This window comes from Esox lucius, chromosome 3 (genome assembly GCF_011004845.1).
Source record: "Esox lucius isolate fEsoLuc1 chromosome 3, fEsoLuc1.pri, whole genome shotgun sequence".
NCBI classification, from domain to species: Eukaryota; Metazoa; Chordata; class Actinopteri; order Esociformes; family Esocidae; genus Esox; species Esox lucius.
The window spans coordinates 21966249-21984386 of NC_047571.1; the positions used below are offsets into that span (position 1 = coordinate 21966249).

The following is an 18138-nucleotide window of genomic DNA, read 5'->3' on the forward strand; positions in this document are numbered from 1 at the left end:
ACAGAACATGTTCAGATATGCCCGGAAGGAAGAAATGTATGTAACAAATGATGGATAAGTGTTAAGATTGAGGTAAGAGCAAGTGTTTAGGGTAGAATTTAAAATAGGTCCAGGGTTTATTGAAGGGGCATTCAACTCTTACTCCCTGAGGCCCGGAGCATGCTGGTTTTCATTTCTACCTCATCATTAATTGCACCCATCTGGAGTTCCAAGTCTAAATATATCCCTGATAAGAAGTTACAATGACAAAATGGAATTGGCTTTGAGGGCCAGATTTGAATACCACTGGTCTGTTGTTTGTTCCGAGTTGCAATGCATGCTCCGCCCTCTTCCTGGAATCCAAGTTGAGCCCATCTGTCACATGCCTTTCTTCCATCACCTGAGGAAAAACGTGTCCTGGACATGACAGAAAATGCCTTTTTTGGGTGTATGTCACAAATGATGTCAGCAAATGTGTTTTATTTATACTTTGCTGCGGCTCACAAACATACACACTCAAACAACATACCATGCACACAACAGAAATACACACAACACACTCACATTTACCCTGTCACCTTCTATGTGTAGGAGTATTCTGAGCTGCTGGAATCAGCAGACCGCTCGAAACCCAGAGACGCTCTTCTGGACAAACTGAGAGAACGCATCCGAGACAGGGACAGAGCGCTGGAGGTTAGAACACACACACAAACATGGGCGGTCAGAATACACCCAAAGACAGACAGAAGGGCGTTTAATGACACCCAGTATGTTCTCTGTCCAGCGGTCTATTGATGAGAAGTTCCGTTGCCTGGAGGAGAGGGAGGAGCAGGTGAGGAGACTCCAGCTGGCCCTTAGAGAGAAGGAACGAGACCTGGAGAGGCTGCGCTGTATACTGTACAGCAACGAGGAAACCATCACGGTACACTAGAGACATATAGGGAAACAATGACACCACACACACAAAGAAATATACAGAAACAATAACACCACACACACTAAAGAAATATACAGAAACAATAACACCACACACACTAAAGAAATATACAGAAACAATAACACCACACACACTAAAGAAATATACAGAAACAATAACACCACACACACTAAAGAAATATATAGAAACAATAACACCACACACACTAAAGACAAATACCCTGAGAAACAATAACACCACACATACTAAAGAAATATAGGGAAACAATAACACCACACACACTAGAGAAATATACAGAAACAATAACACCACACATACTAAAGACAAACACCCTGAGAAACAATAACACCACACATACTAAAGACATATAGAGAAACAATAACACCACACACACTAGAGAAATATACAGAAACAATAACACTACACACACTAGAGAAATATACAGAAACAATAACACTACACACACTAAAGACATATAGAGAAACAATAACACCACACACACTAAAGAAATATAGAGAAACAATAACACCACACACACTAAAGAAATATACAGAAACAATAACACCTCACACACTAGATACATAAAGAGAAACAATAACACCACACACACTAGAGACATATTGAGAAACAATAACACCACACACACTAAAGACTTATAGAGAAACAATAACACCTCACACACTAGATACATAAAGAGAAACAATAACACCACACACACCAGAAACATTGAGAAATAACACCACACACACTAGAAACATATTGAGAAACAATAACACCACAACAATATGAGACACAAACCATGAACAACATTAAGTGAACACATTAAAGTCATATATCCTGAGAAACAATAAGAGACACACTAAATACATATACCTTGAACAACAATAAGAGACACACTAAATACATATACCTTGAACAACAATAAGAGACACACTAAATACATATACCTTGAACAACAATAAGAGACACACTTGCTCACAGTACATCATGCCCTGTCTTTCCCATGTGTGACAGAGCCTGGATGCGCTGGTGCGCGCTAAGGAGCTGGATGTGGAGCAGGCAGCTGAGGCCCACAGAAACCTGCAGTGGCTCCAACAACAGAGTGAGGAGAAAGAGAAGAGCACTCTGAGAGAGAGAGACACACTCATCGATCAGCTGCAGACTGCTCTGAAGACACGCAGCCAGGAGACACAGGTGGACACACACATGCACTAACGCACACAAACATAAACACACGCAAACACTCTTTGTGATCAGTGACTTTCAGTTCTGTAACCTCCTTAACCATCAACAAGACACGTCTGTATTTGGTTGTATAAAAAACAGCAACTGTCTCGTGGACAGACTGTGGAAAGATGAACAGTACTGAAGATCTGTTATGAAACAACAGCTTGCATGAGATAATAAGCAGCATTATTCCAAGTGCCTCAACAAAACCCAAATTTAGAGTTGTTTTGTATCTTTTACATTTCGGGAAGGGGAGGGAGGATTGGTCCCAGACTTGCTGATTACTCTCGTGTGTGTGTGTGTCAGGACCTGACTGCAGCCCTCCTGGCCAAGGTCCAGGCAGGACCCACTGAGGTGGTGGAGGAGCTGAAGGCTCGTCTCACCCTGAAGGAGAAACTGTTTCAGGAACTGCTGTCAGACCGCAGCCACCAGAGCCAGGAACACCAGGCACAGGTCCAGGATTTGCTCGGCACCATCAGGACCAAGGACCAGTATATACAGGTATCACACAGCGCTGGTCTAGGATGCCGAGTGTATGTCAGCTGTACACATCAGGAAGAATCCAGCAGTCTTGGGATTCCAACTAGCTACTAAACATGAGCACGTGAAGTAAGATTCTTCCCCCACCTTCCACCACCCCTCTTTCAGGACTGCTCTGATAGGTTCTCACAGGTGATCAGTGAACGGACAGCCCAGCTGCAAGAACTGCGTAGGCAGCTGTCGTCACAGGAACGAGAGATGGTTGAGCTGCGGAGGATGAGAGAGGAGATGAGGGTTGGAGAGACAGAGCGATTGCAGAGCCTGCTGAAGGAGAAGGAGGCTTTTATCCAGGTGTGTTCTAGAACACTGGATGCCGCACACACACACACACACACACACACTAACTCTTACACTCCTCCCTACAGAGCTTAATCCAGGGCCAGGAGGAGAGCATGGAGTCCTCCACACCAGAGGGGGCAATAGATGTGCAGGACATCCAGGAAGAGTTGCAGCTGGTCAAGAAGAAGGAGCGGGAGGCTCAATTAGAGCTTTCAGCCCTGCATTCGTCTCTAGCTCAGGCCTTGGAGCAGGAACAGAAGCAGGGGGATAGATTTAAAATCCTGGCCCCAGGAATAGCAGTCAGGGAACGGCCCTCCAACACCGACCACCAGGTATCGCTCTCTGTCAGAATGTTCTATTGTCAACTTTATACTGGTTAAGTTTCTGGTGTTTGAGTGTAGTGTGTGTTAATGTCCATCTGTATCTTCCCTTCCTCTCTGTCAGAGTGTAATGGATCAGTTGGTTAGTGAGTACCAGAGGCTGAACAATGCCCTAAGGGCAGAGAAGAAGCTGTACCAAAGTCTGAGCCAGATCCAAACCAAAGGAGAAAGGTAGGAGGTGGACACAGAGGCCGTCACTGAGGCCTAACACATTGGATTTCCCAAGAAAACACAAATCTTTGAGTACCTTAAAAAATATAGGTGCTGTGGAAAACGCAAAAAACAGTACAGTGTTTGAGTGTGTTTGTGTTTGTGTGTTGTTTTTTTCCCCCCTGCTCTCAGCAGCTCAGACAAGACCCAGGCCCTGCACACAGAACTGGACTCGGTTCAGGCACTCCGAGGGCAGCTCGAGGAGGTACTCGCCAGGACCCGGAAGACCGCTGTGGCACTGGAGAGGGCAGCTCACAGGCAGTCTGACTTTGGAGGTGGGGATAGGCTGGGACCGGGCAGCAGGGGGCACTCTAACTAACTCTTTAGGATTCTCTGTCTAGGCACTGCACCAATGATTCAGCACGGCAGAAGTTGCCCGTAGGATCCGATCTTGGTTATGTTAATTCAGATCCTAATCTTAACCTTAAGAGGGGAAACCCCTCAAAACTGACCTAAAATCAGTAACCACGGGCAACTTTGGGTTTCTTTGGATGAAAGTGACACAACACAATAACCAACGCCTGTTCTAACCAACACCACTGTGGTTTTACTGTATCAAGTGGCAATGTGCAACAAGATCTTTATTATTTATTGGTATTAATATATTCTGTGACTGTGTTTTGGATTGCTGTTTTGTATATTGTTTCTGCAAAATGCCTGCGTTTTGCTTTGCAGTGCGACTGTTCTGTAATGCCATTTGTACTGTACTGTCACAGTTAACGTTTCCAGCCTTATCGTCACGGTGATGTGGTGTGTAGACTGTCTTGGTCCTGCCTTACAATGAAATGTCCTCGAGTCATCCATCTTATTGTTTTATACCATCTTTGTGTATGTAGGCCCAAGATAGGTATAGATCATCCTAAAAGGATTGCCAAGTAGTTAGTATTCCAGTACAGATGTCCATCCTGCAGGAACGTAAACCCACCTATCAATAGTCTCAAAGACCATGCATGGACAACTAGATAAGTAGTCAATACAGTGTATGCTTAGCCAAGTAAATGAAGTCAATACCCTTATCGTTGTTTTTGGTTGCTAAACTAGAACTTTGTGCTGCGTTAGTAACGCTCTTAGATACAATACAGCCCAGTTGTTAGATAGCAGAAATAATTATTACATTTACTCACTGATTTTGTAACAATAACATACAGAAGTGATTAAAACATGATAACATTCAAGATTAGGTTGGTCATTTATTAGCTTTAAGGATAAGTGAATGAATTTTCTAATTTGGTGTGGAAACCAAGTTTTTTTTTGTACTTCAATATGAAAAGTAAATAAAGTATTTGTTGTTTATTTTGTTGAAAGAGGTTTTGAAATTGATTTTTCTTTAAACTGGGGGTTCGTTCTCCCGGTTTTCCCCCTACATCCAATGCAACAAATCCTGTCTTCTTCCCGAAGACCCGATATTTGACTGTTCTGTTTCTCCCTGAGTTGAAACAAAGAGAAAGTCCCGACCATTTGTTTTTCTCATCGCTGTTTGAGCAGTCACCTCTGTATCCACACTGTCTCCATATTCTCTCGGGAACCATTACCACCACACACAAACGCTAGCACACTCACACACGTTCTAAGAATGTCTTTCTAACATTCACTGACGGAAGCAAGAGACCTGTCATGTTGGAGCGAGTTACACTACCTTCTTTCTGTCCTCAATCAATGGCGTGTTCCACATGCATGACATCACAGCATGCATTTCCTGTCTGCATGGCTGGTTTGCTGTCATGTGTATTGACAAATTCAACACAGAGACGTCACTTACTCTTGGCAAATAAGAATGTATTAAAGTACTAACTTTGTTGTGTGAAACGGTCCTCCTACCTCACACATGATTTCCAAGGAGGATATATGATTTAAAGGTACCTGTATACAGATAGCATTCTGTGGAGCTTTGCACTTGATATCTGCACGGTCTGGATATGTACTTCCTGTGTTTCTCGGCATCACCTCCAGAGACTCTGGTAAGAACTGGAGAGAAGTCCACTTAGGAAAACAACTAGTTCATATGGCCCTTTTAACCTGACTGTATATCCTTATGTCACTACGCAACCCTGTAGCAGTTCATTTGGATTTGTTATTTGAAATGTTAAAGCACTTTAAAACAGGCTTCTGAAGAATCTTTCAGACAAATTGCTCTGTCATAGAGTAGGACAAGCTCTGTTTAAAATAGCCAAAGTCTGAATAAATAGCCTTTCAGTTAAGGAGTTTGTTTTGCTCCTGACTTGGTCTTTAGTGTGCCTTAGCCAAGTCCCCCTTACCCTATTACACATGGTTTGGGGTGATAAGGAACTCCCCCTACCCTGTTACACATGGTTTAGGGGAATAAGGAACCCCCCCCCATCCTATTAAACATGGTTTAGGGTGATAAGGAACACCCCCACCCTATTACACATGGTTTAGGGTGATAAGGAACTCCCCCCTACCCTGTTACACATGGTTTAGGGTTACAAGGAACTCCCCCCTACCCTGTTACACATGGTTTAGGGTGACAAGGAACTCCCCCCTACCCTATTACACATGGTTTAGGGTGATAAGGAACTCCCCCCTACCCTGTTACACATGGTTTAGGGTGACAAGGAACTCCCCCCTACCCTGTTACACATGGTTTAGGGTTACAAGGAACTCCCCCCTACCCTGTTACACATGGTTTAGGGTTACAAGGAACTCCCCCCTACCCTGTTACACATGGTTTAGGGTTACAAGGAACTCCCCCCTACCCTGTTACACATGGTTTAGGGTTACAAGGAACTCCCCCCTACCCTGTTACACATGGTTTAGGGTGACAAGGAACTCCCCCCTACCCTGTTACACATGGTTAAGGGTGACAAGGAACTCCCCCCTACCCTGTTACACATGGTTTAGGGTGACAAGGAACTCCCCCCTACCCTGTTACACATGGTTTAGGGTTACAAGGAACTCCCCCCTACCCTGTTACACATGGTTTAGGGTTACAAGGAACTCCCCCCTACCCTGTTACACATGGTTTAGGGTTACAAGGAACTCCCCCCTACCCTGTTACACATGGTTTAGGGTGATAAGGAAGTTATAGTAGTTTAAATAAAACTAACCAAGAAATACAACACCACTAAATAGAACATTTAATTTTCCTGCAAAAAATACCCAAAGTGCTGTATGTCCCAGTGATTCTGCCATTGTATGAAGCACTTAATTTAAAATATAAAGCTAATGGTATTTGTTTCCATGAGGTCGATTGATAGAATAGATAATTGAATTATCTTCATGTTTGTTATTGCTCTATAATAACCAACTGAAGGATTTCTCCCTGCTTAAACCCTGAACTGAGGTGTTATGGTGGGGTACTGACATAATTTTTTGACAGATTACATGTCTTTTCACTGTACTACATACCTCTATGGACATTACTCTCTGGGAAGCCATGTTAAGCAGATGCTTCCACCCTAGTGACTCATAGAGAGAGAAAGTGTGTCCAGCACCATTTACTGCAGGCCTGTTATGGGAAAAACCCGTCTCTCTGTAATACTGCCAGTCACATTCCGACTGAACCTCTGTTTCCTGGCTGTCCACCATTCTGTGTGTGTGTGTGTGTGTGTATATATATGAGTGTCAGTGCTTGTGTGTGAGACTGTGTCAGGCACGCTATGTCTATCTGTAAATAAACATTCAATACTATGAACCCAGAAGACCTCACCTCATACAAGTGGACTGTAAGCTCTTTTTTAAATCGCTTTAGTAAACAGTCTATGTCGCAACAAGAGGGTGTGTTTGTGCCGTGAGTATATGTATGTTAACATGTATGACATGGACAGGAGTTTCTCACAAACACACGTTTTCCTCTCCTTGTGGGCACCAAAAAGCTCCCGCACAGATAAACCAAAGGGCTGGGCTGAGGACAGAGAGGCTGTCCTGGCGTGGAACAAGTGTGTTTGACTGTCTACTCATGACATAACAGTTCCCTCCTGTCTCATGTCTACTGCCGGTAGGATTCAGTGGAGAGAGAAACTTAGGGAGAGGGTGTTATAGAGACTAACCTGGTGGGGAAGGTTGCGAGGGAATGGGCTGTGTGAGGAGAGAAAAGAAATGGAACGGTTTAATCTGATCGGTTACCTGTTGTGTTTTCAGAGCTCAGCACTGCGGAAGAGGAGGAGGGAGACGATGAAGAGGTCAGCACTGATGAGTTCTCAGACAGTATTGAAGACGAGGATAAACTGAGTGCCAGAAGCCTGGCCTTTACGACAGTATGTGTGGTTATTTGTTTTTCAATATGAACTTCTACACCAGCTTGGTGCCTCTCGTTGTTATCTTTCAAGACTGAATGGCTCTTTATTGAACAACAGTGTATGATTGTGGCGTTGAGAAATCTATGACAAGGCATTTGCCTTACGGAGACGCAGAAAAGCGCCCTGGCTGACAATGTAGTTGCTGAAACTGTAATTCTGTTTCCCCTCTTTATCTCCTCCTTCACTGTCTCTAACGGTTTTCCTCTCTTAACTCTTTCTGAAATTACGTTTTCACTTTATATCGCTTTCTCACTTTCAAATTCAAAAACATTCCCTTTTCGTTTTTGTCCAGAACTCTGCGATGGTCAGAGTGCAGAAAATGCCATCTGGAGAACATGTGAGTGGAGTCCCTTCCCAGGGGGCCGAGGGAGAGGTGCAGCAGCTGGCTGAAGAGAAAAGGGCTCTAGAAGGAGAACTAAAGGAGATGAGAACACAGCTGGAGTCTACTGGCTATTCCTCTCTAGCCCAAATGAGGTATGTACCTACAAAATGCCTACTCACTTACCCCCGTATCTGCCAGCCCCACGTCAGTACCTAGTTACCCCAGTATCTACCAGCCCCACCTCAGTACCCACCTCAGTACCTAGTTACCCCAGTATCTACCAGCCCCACCCCAGTACCTACCTCAGTACCTGGTTACCCCAGTATCTACCAGCCCAACCTCAGTACCTGGTTACCCCAGTATCTACCAGCCCCACCTCAGTACCCACCTCAGTACCTACCTCAGTACCTAGTTACCCCAGTATCTACCAGCCCCACCTCAGTACCTACCTCAGTACCTAGTTACCCCAGTATCTACCAGCCCCACCTCAGTACCTACCTCAGTACCTAGTTTCCCCAGTATCTACCAGCCCAACCTCAGTACCTTGTTACCCCAGTATCTACCAGCCCCACCTCATTACCTGCTTCAGTACCTGGTCACCCCAGTATCTACCAGCCCCACCTCAGTACCTTACTTTTTTCATGTTATTGTTTAGAATGAATAATTTAAAATCAGGACTGATTTTAACACTAACCTTAATTATTCAATCATTTCCTTTCTAGTCATCTGTTTGTGACAAATCCCTTACAGGAGTGTTGACAGTTTCAACAAACATAACATCATCCATGATTAGAAGCGATTCACATTGGTAATAGGTCATTCTTCCACATATAAATCATGAAACATGTATTTTCCATAATTAGGGTTAGTGTTAACATCAGTCCTGGAACAGGGTCATTGTTTGGTAATAGCTGGTCATTGCTGGATCCATGGCTCCATCTCTGCCAGGAGCACACTGCTGAGACTGCAACAGGAGAATGAGGCCCTGAAAGAGACCCAAGGGGATGTCCATGGTCTCGGAGGGCTCCAAGATCCAACAGAATTGAGCCAAGGATGGAGACAGGAAGAGCAGGAAGGTGATGAGGAGATGGAGGAGGATGAGGAGGAGGAAGAAGATGAGGAGGAGGCTGCACTACCAGCAGTGGTTCCTATGCAGGTCAAGCGTGGCTCTCTGGCAGTGAGGATGAGAGAGGGAAGGAGGAAGAGACACTGTACCAGACCTCACTCTCTAGACCTGGGAACTCTCCTGTCTCACCATCAGACAGATCACTCAGAGAAGGTACACCAACACTCCTCTACCCTAAATGCCCCCCCCCCACGCCCAACCCCCCACCCATCTCTCAGTCCCTTTCTCTAGCCTGGGGATAGTTCGTATAAACAGCACTGACTGAGCAGCTGTGGCTCCTGGTTTTCAGGCCAAAAAGACGAGAGGAAAATCATGTGGTGTTTTGTTGCTGCCTTTGCTTTAGGAAATAGAACAGAGGACATATTAAGGCTTTTTCTATACTTGACAGTGTTTCCACAATGAACAGATTTGTGTCTGACCTCTACCTGATCTGTTTTCAGCCTGATCTGAGTCATAATAGTTTGGGCTCGTTAGGTTAGTCATGTAAAAGAGAGGAAGAAGACCTGGGTTTTCTTTAATCTGTGTGTAACCCCGCTGTCCTCTCGTGTGCCCTGTAGGAGGCCAGTTCAGATGGTGTCACCGGCGATGTGGGTGGGTTCTGGCAGCATGTGGAGGCGGGTCTCCGTGAGCAGGCGGGTCGCCTGCGTTCTGATTTGGCCCTGAGCAGACAGGAGAGCAGGGAGCTACAGGAGAGACTGATGGTGTCAGAGGCCACTGTGCACGCCCAGGCTGAACAACTGAAAGAATACAGGGAACTACTCAGTGAGCAACCGTCAGTGCTGTTAACATAAACAGGCACAGGAAACACACAAATGGAAAAACCTTTCAAATGTCGTGCAACTTCATGAACTAAATTGAACATGAATGTAAGCGACTCCCTGGTGTGATTGATGCCTCTCCCTCTCTCTCAGCGGAGACTTCAGTAGAGCAGGACAGTAAGCAGGTACAGGTGGACCTACAGGACCTGGGCTACGAGACGTGTGGCCGCAGTGAGAACGAGGTGGAGAGAGAGGACGCCAGCAGCCCTGGTAACTCTCCTTTATTTTCCTTGGTTTCTTTCAGTGCTGACTCGCCTGTCACCTGAGACCCCTACCTCCTGTAATGTCTCTGAACTGCATTACATCTGTAACTTTATCTTAAAGTATGTACCTCACATTATTAACTCAATATACAGTATTTACCTCACATTATTAACCCAATATACAGTAATTACCTCACATTACTAACTCAATATACAGAATCTACCTCACATCCCAACTCAACGAACAGTATCTGTCTCACATTCGTAACTCGATATACAGTATCTGCCTTACATTTTGAAGTCAACATATACTATCTACCTCAGCATACAGTATCTAGCTCATATCCTAACTGAACTTACAGGTATCTACTTCACATCTTAACTAAACATTTAGTATTGACTGTTCCTCACACTTTTAACTCAACATACTGTATCTACTTCGCATCTCTGACTTAACACACTAGCATGTACCTCCCATCTCACCTGCCACTCTACCTTACGTGTGTCCATTTTGTTGATCTACATCTTTCCAACCACTTCCTGTATGTCAGAGTTTGATGACCTGGAGATGTGTACATCGCTGAGCCACCAGAAGGACTACGAGTGCGCCGGGGTTTGGTTTCCTGGCGATGGAAGTGTGGGTGGGGCTTATGAAGATACGGAGGAGCCAAGGGCAGGATCGCTACAGCAACTGGTCCAGGACCTGCGCTCCCAGCTGACCCGCTGTCACAAGGTGATTCGAGGTTTGCAGATTCGTGTGCGTTCACTATCCACCACCAGCGACTACGCCTCTAGTCTGGAACGCACTCCGCGCAAGGTACCTCAGATTCACACAAGCTTTACTGAATGATCATTATTCGGTTGATTGATTCATCAATAGATCTATGGGTTTGTTCTGTGTTTACAGGCTGACTTGAGCCGACTATTCACAAACTCTTTCCTCTTTGCTCTCCTCCACCAGGTGAACTGGGCCTTCGAGGCCTCCCCGGCCCCCAGTGGTGTTGAGGAGGATGAGGGGTGGATGTCCGACAGCCTGGGGCCCCGCATGGAACCCAAGCCCAGCCGGGAGCTGCGGGAGCTGGTGTCCAGAGTGGCTTCCCTGGAGGCCCAGCTGAAGAGCTCCGGGCTGGATGGAAAAGGAGGAGTTGGGGAGGAGGGCAAGTCCGCCACCTGGCCTGGGTTAGTGGAGAAATTGAGAGCAGGAGGTTCAAAATCAGGATGCTAATGACCACGATGACGCTCTTGGTCTCGTTAGTCCTGATCCCTCCCCTCCTCTTGACAGGAAGTACAACACCCTGATCCAGGCACAGGCCAGGGAGCTGTCTCACCTGCGCCAGAGGATGAGAGAAGGCCGAGGGGTCTGTCACATTCTGACCCAGCACCTGGGAGACACCACCAAAGTAGGACCATCTCTGAGCACGCCATGACCGGCTGACTGCTTGCTTACAGTGATCAATATTCATTCAGATTTGTTGACTTTGAATGACTTTGTTCGGACAGGCGTTTGAGGAGCTTCTGCGTGCCAACGACATCGACTACTACATGGGCCAGAGCTTCAGAGAGCAGCTGGCACAGAGCACTGCCCTGGCACAAAGAGTGGGCACTAAGATCAATGGACGTGAGTGTGCATATGGACAGGCACACAAACCAACACACACACACAAACAACCACACAAACAACCAACCACACAAACAACCAACCACACAAACAACCAACCACACACACAACCAACCACACACACAAACAACCCCACACACACAAACAACCACATGCACAAAAAAACCACACAAACAGCCACCCAAAAACAAACAGACATATCCTGATTTTCTGTCCTTGTCTTTCCTCTTGCCCATCCCTCCACCCCCCCTCCCCCCTCCACCCTCCCTCCAGGTGACCGTGCAGAAGTTCCCGATGATAAGACGGGCCATGAGCTGCTTGCTTTGCGGTGAGGTTTCTTGAATGACGTGTCTCCATCTGGAAGGATGTGTGTTTGTGTGGTCTTACGTCAAAGCTGGCTCACCTGGCTCCATCTGCCAGACACTGATCTGTGGTCAAGGTCCGGTGTGCAGCTGTCAGTGGTACAGATCAACAGACGTCTGCCACACACTGATCTGTGGTCATGGTCCGGTGTGCAGCTGTCAGTGGTACAGATCAACAGACGTCTGCCAGACACTGATGTGTCACCTGAATACCGTTTCCTGGGAATGTGGAGGCTTCACTGTTTTCCCCCCCATTATAGACAATATATATACACTCACCTAAAGGATTGTTAGGAACACCATACTAATACTGTGTTTGACCCCCTTTTGCCTTCAGAACTGCCTTAATTCTACGTGGCATTGATTCAACAAGGTGCTGAAAGCATTCTTTAGAAATGTTGGTCCATATTGATAGGATAGCATCTTGCAATTGATGGAGATTTGTGGGATGCACATCCAGGGCACGAAGCTCCCGTTCCACCACATCCCAAAGATGCTGTATTGGGTTGAGATCTGGTGACTGTGGGGGACATTTCAGTATAGTGAACTCATTGTCATGTTCAAGAAACCAATTTGAAATGATTCGAGCTTTGTGACATGGTGCATTATCCTGCTGGAAGTAGCCATCAGAGGATGGGTACATGGTGGTCATAAAGGGATGGATATGATCAGAAACAATGCTCAGGTAGGCGGTGGCATTTAAACGATGCCCAATTGGCACTAAGGGGCCTAAAGTGTGCCAAGAAAACATCCCCCACACCATTACACCACCACCACCAGCCTGCACAGTGGTAACAAGGCATGATGGATCCATGTTCTTATTCTGTTTACGCCAAATTCTGACTACCATCTGAATGTCTCAACAGATATCGAGACTCATCAGACCAGGCAACATTCTTCCAGTCTTCAACTGTTCATTTTTGGTGAGCTCGTGCAAATTGTAGCCTCTTTTTCCTATTTGTAGTGGAGATGAGTGGTACCTGGTGGGGTCTTCTGCTGTTGTAGCCCATCCGCCTCAAGGTGGTGCGTGTTGTGGCTTCACAAATGCTTTGCTGCATACCTCGGTTGTAACGAGTGGTTATTTCAGTCAAAGTTGCTCTTCTATCAGCTTGAATCAGTCGGCCCATTCTCCTCTGACCTCAAGCATCAACAAGCCATTTTCGCCCCCAGACTGCCGCATACTGGATGTTTTTCCCTTTTCACACCATTCTTTGTAACCCTAGAAATAGTTGTGCGTGAAAATCCCAGTAACTGAGCAGATTGTGAAATACTCAGACCGGCCCGACTGGCTCCAACAACCATGCCACGCTCAAAATTGCTTAAATCACCTTTCTTTCCCATTCTAACATTCAGTTTGGAGTTCAGGAGATTGTCTTGACCAGGACCACACCCTAAATGCATTGAAGCAACTGCCATGTGATTGGTTGATTAGATAATTGCATTAATGAGAAATTGAACAGGTGTTCCTAATATTCCTTTAGGTGAGTGTAGATCTGCAGTACATGTACAATGTGCATAGATGCTGCGTTTGATGAGAAATGGAAATCGTTTGACTGACAAGGCCTGATATGGCAATGATGAAACTTGGTTCTAGTATTTTGTTAATAATTAGATTGTTGGTGATGTTGGAGCTGTCAAGAAGCAGAAACAGAAGGTTGCTAATCTAATCCCCAGGCCAGGCTGCAGAGTGGAGCTGGAACAACAGGTGTCTGAAGTGCCCTCCTTAACAGGCTTAGTGAGACACAGACACACACTCTCTGTCTCAATCTTTCCAACCCTCCGTTCTAGAAGGAACTAAGCCATTTTGTAAATAGAAGACGGGCAAGAGTTCAGACTTGTTCATCTGAGGAGACAGATCGTACATTATACACCTCAGGAACTATTTCTTTGTACAGCGGGACTATTTGGCTGCCATATCTATGGCTCCACTATGGAAGGACATGAGTAGTCCGCTAAGAGTAGTCCGCTCTACAAGGATTCCCTGTGGTCTTCCAGTGTGTATGGGAGTCACACTGGAAGAGAGACAGGCCTCTTACTAAAACAGATGGAGAGAGATGGCAAGTTTCTAAAGAAGAAACTGGAAATGTAAGGGGAATGCATTGGAAAAGATAATGGTCCTACTTCTAGAGGTTACTTCGGTCTGTGTGTCTTTTGGTAATGAACAAACATCTGGAGCAGATCAATGTTCATGAGATAATGAAGCTCTCTTTTTCTACCCAGGTTGAGTAAGGAACTCCAGCAGAAGGATAAAATAATTGAGTCCCTCCACACCAAGTTACAGCAACGTCCAGACACCCCATCCAGCAGCCACGCCCTCTCAGAGACCACTGACCAATCAGATAGGACCTCCTTTGTATCAGACGAGTGCCGGACCAATGATGACCTGGACTTGTGCTCAGATGTGGATGCTGCTAGCGAATATGCTCAGGAAGAGCAGGGACCGGGTGTGGGACATAACCCAGGAAACACAGGTACCGAGGCACATTCTATTTTGTTAAACGTGGTGATGTAGATATACTGTACATGGCACACCTGGACCTCCATCCTGTCTCCCGCCTCTTTTCTCCAATGTCTCTCCAGACCAGGCCAGTTTCCCTCCACCCTTTCTTAAGTCCTCTGCCAGCTGTCCTAACATGCGGTTGGCCAGTCACAAAGCTCTGGTGTCCTGCTCCCTACCCACCTCTCAGTCCCTCCCTGGTCTTGGCCCTTACCGTGACCCCTGGGGTCAGCAAATGTCCTTTGACCCCCAGACCAGGACCTTCTCTATGGAACTGATGCAACATGAGTTGGATGGCCCGGGCAGACCAATGACTGTGAATGACTGTGAGCAAAGTGGGCGTGTACAAACGGAACGCAGTAGATCTGTGGCATGTGTTTGTGTGACACTGACAGGGACAACGTTGCTGGGGTGTGTCTGGCTATTTTCAATGTTAGAGTTGACCGATCCTACACGACCAACGACCTGCATGGACTTTTCCAACTGATGATACAGTGCCTGTTCTGCTGTAATGCACCATTACAATAATGCTTTCTCCTTAACAGCACCTGAGTGTTGCTTGTAAATACAGACTCCATTCTTCTGTTTGGCTCTGCGTCTGACATCGCCTCTCCCATATCCGTGGTTACAGGCTATATGGTTCCACGCGCCAAGACCCTGTCCAGCCTCCCACAAGCAGCCCACCACCAACCAGACCACCCGCCTTATGGCCAGGTTACCCATCATGCCTTTTACCCAGACCAGCTAGACGGCCGACCCCAAGGCCAAGCTCTGAAAGCCGACGCTGGCATGGTGGAGAGTGGTGCATTGTGGAATATGGAGAACATGGTTCAGCCAGTGCGAGTTGGTTCATCAGGATACAACTCAGGGCACAGCTTTACTGGTATGAGGAGCCTGTCCCATTGGTCAGCTTTGTTTCTCGTGCTTTGTGCATTAACATCGCACATTAGTTTTCTTCTGTCTAAAACATGTACAAGGATGCTGATGTGTGTGAGAATCTTAACTCCTCCGTCGGTGCCGTGCTCCTAGGCGTGGACGTGATCGAGGAGCATCTGAGGGAGGTGCGATGTCTACGTCAGCGTTTGGAGGAGTCCATTAGGACGAACGAGAGGCTCAGGCAGCAGCTGGAGGAACGCCTGGCAAACACCGACCGCGAAGGAGGAGCTCCCACCAACATTTACATCCAGGGGCTGGACTCTGTCAGCAAGCTGTCCAATGAGATCAGAGTCCTGAAAGAAGAGAATCTGTCTCTCCAGGCGCGCCTGCAGGCCAGCTCAGGTACTGCGTCTCTGGTCAACATGCTACCCCGTTCTGCATGCTTTTCCTGTGGGTTAGATGGTTAGATGCTTTATAATCATTTGATCTGTTTCAAGGGGAATCTGATGTAGTTTCCTGTCATATGGGATTCCCCCTTAGACACATGTGAGGAGGCGGAGCAGCTGCGTGAAGCCGTTGGGACAGGGCGTGCCCGTCTGAAACAGGCGGAGCTAGAGGCGGAGCAGTGGAAGGAAGAGCTACGTCGGCTTCAGACACACAGCCAGGAGCAGGGACAGCAGATACACACACTCAGACAGGAGAGACAGAACATCCATGACATTAACAACAGGTGTGTGTGTGTGCAGGTTGTACAACAGGTTGTATGCTGGTAGGAAGAAAAAAAATCTGCAGGAATGGTAGAAATAAGATGTTTTACATTTTACTTGCCCTCATGAGCAGAAACAGTATTTTAGGCTCAATAATTATATTTTGGTTATAGTTGGGGTATTAGTTAGGGTTATAGTTAGGGTTAAGGTCGGGTTAAGGGTTACAGAAAGTAGGATTTTAAATAAAGATAATCTCCACAAGGATAGTAAACTTTAAATGTGTGTATTTACCTCCTCCCCCCCTCCCTCCCTCCCTCCCCCACTCCCTCCCTCCTCTCCAGGCTCCAGCATGAGGTGTCCCTGTTGCAGCAGCAGCTCTGTGACAGCAGGGAGCTGCTCCAGTCTCTGCAGAGTGAGCTCCAGGTCTACGACCGAGTGTGTGCCAATGCCAAAGGCAGCCCAGGTCAGATTACCCACCCTATCAGGCTTGAGGTTCATGGAGCACTGGAATTAAGCAGTCTGCCTTTATAGCAATGCAGACCAATGCTTAATGACCAATGCTGACCAATTCACTTAAGATGAATGCACATACGCAACTGGGACTTCTGCATTAGACATAGTTTGCACAGAATCTTTATCCACACTCCTGGTTTGATTTAGGTTGTTTGAAGGACTTTTGCTGGCCAATGACATGCCCTCCGTTTTATTGAATGTGTTTATGATGTCCAGGGTACCTGTGTGGGGAGCAGTACGGAGGAGTCCCTGCCCTGACCCTGCCCGTGGAGCTCAGGGAACTGCTGGGGGAGGTGCGGAGCCTCAGAGCCCAGCTCCAAAGCAGTGTCCAGGAAAACAGTGCCCTCAAACAGCTGGAGCTCCACAAGCACCTGGAGCAGAAACTGGGAGTGGGGGTCCACGGAGGCATGTCTGTGGGGGGGATGGAGCCAGCTCGTACCCCGTCTCTCAGGTCCCTCACGGCCAGCCCCCAGAGGGACAGCCTCTACAGGCGCCAGCTACTGCATGGTAGGCTGGTCCTGGATGCCTGTGTTGTTGTCTTTGTGAAGTATGCAAATGCCTTTTAATATGAACTATGAATGATGGAAGTCCTATCAATGGGACAGGCAACTGTGTAATTTTACTGTCCCATTGAGCTGACTTTGATTAATTAACTAATATCCCGACTAAAATGAGCATTAAATGTTTGATTTGAAGCATTGTGATTTGATTAATCTACAGACCCAGCTCCCTCTCCCCCAGTCAGAGACACTGGGCTGTTTAACTGTGGGTCTCCGTATCACGTTCCATACACAGACCTGGAGGAGACCCCGCTCATTGCTAATGGTGTGTGGCTTTACCTGTAACTAAACTGCATGCTGTCTAATTTCTGTGCGATGCGTCGACAAAGGGCAAATGTGACCGCATGTTTGATGGTACGGTCAAGGTGGTTCAGAGAGGATGATTCTCTCTATGTTCATCTCTCTTACTACCTCTTAGTACCTCAGAATAACAAACAAAACTCCCCGGTCATCTATTTTACCAATTAATCTGACTCTAAAACCCGTCCCCATTTCTTTCTGCTCTAGATCTGGATCCGCACTCGGAGCTGGAGGGTGATGCCCCAGACGGCTCATTCTCCAACCGGAATGGGCGACACACTGTTGGGCACGTGGACGACTACAATGCCCTGCAGCAGCAGGTCCTGGAGGGGAGGAGTCTGGTCCAGCGAATGGAGACCGCCCTGCAGGCCTGCCTCAGCCAATCAGTGCTTGAGGGCCACCAGGGCCAGGTAAGAGGAGGTCTCAGT

General features: G+C 46.7%; 1 protein-coding gene across 6 annotated transcripts in view; it reads left to right on the forward strand.

Annotated features, from left to right (window-relative positions):
- LOC105021153 (myomegalin) overlaps positions 1 to 18138 on the forward strand; it is a 51958-nt gene that overhangs the window by 28318 nt on the left and 5502 nt on the right. For 3 of the 6 annotated variants that reach the window (XM_029118814.2, XM_029118812.2, XM_029118809.2), the window contains 27 exons: positions 571 to 672; positions 764 to 901; positions 1931 to 2110; positions 2450 to 2644; positions 2792 to 2974; positions 3049 to 3294; positions 3407 to 3513; positions 3685 to 3827; positions 7651 to 7766; positions 8101 to 8282; positions 9079 to 9409; positions 9814 to 10018; positions 10168 to 10284; positions 10829 to 11094; positions 11239 to 11456; positions 11560 to 11677; positions 11778 to 11895; positions 12169 to 12223; positions 14478 to 14728; positions 14838 to 15080; positions 15386 to 15637; positions 15784 to 16032; positions 16171 to 16360; positions 16679 to 16800; positions 17067 to 17357; positions 17571 to 17675; positions 17918 to 18120. In XM_029118814.2, coding sequence (XP_028974647.2) covers positions 571 to 672; positions 764 to 901; positions 1931 to 2110; positions 2450 to 2644; positions 2792 to 2974; positions 3049 to 3294; positions 3407 to 3513; positions 3685 to 3827; positions 7651 to 7766; positions 8101 to 8282; positions 9079 to 9409; positions 9814 to 10018; positions 10168 to 10284; positions 10829 to 11094; positions 11239 to 11456; positions 11560 to 11677; positions 11778 to 11895; positions 12169 to 12223; positions 14478 to 14728; positions 14838 to 15080; positions 15386 to 15637; positions 15784 to 16032; positions 16171 to 16360; positions 16679 to 16800; positions 17067 to 17357; positions 17571 to 17675; positions 17918 to 18120 — 4926 coding nt within the window. The remainder of the gene's footprint in view (positions 1 to 570; positions 673 to 763; positions 902 to 1930; positions 2111 to 2449; positions 2645 to 2791; positions 2975 to 3048; positions 3295 to 3406; positions 3514 to 3684; positions 3828 to 7650; positions 7767 to 8100; positions 8283 to 9078; positions 9410 to 9813; positions 10019 to 10167; positions 10285 to 10828; positions 11095 to 11238; positions 11457 to 11559; positions 11678 to 11777; positions 11896 to 12168; positions 12224 to 14477; positions 14729 to 14837; positions 15081 to 15385; positions 15638 to 15783; positions 16033 to 16170; positions 16361 to 16678; positions 16801 to 17066; positions 17358 to 17570; positions 17676 to 17917; positions 18121 to 18138) is intronic. The other 3 variants (XM_029118810.2, XM_029118811.2, XM_029118813.2) reach the window with 3 other exon arrangements.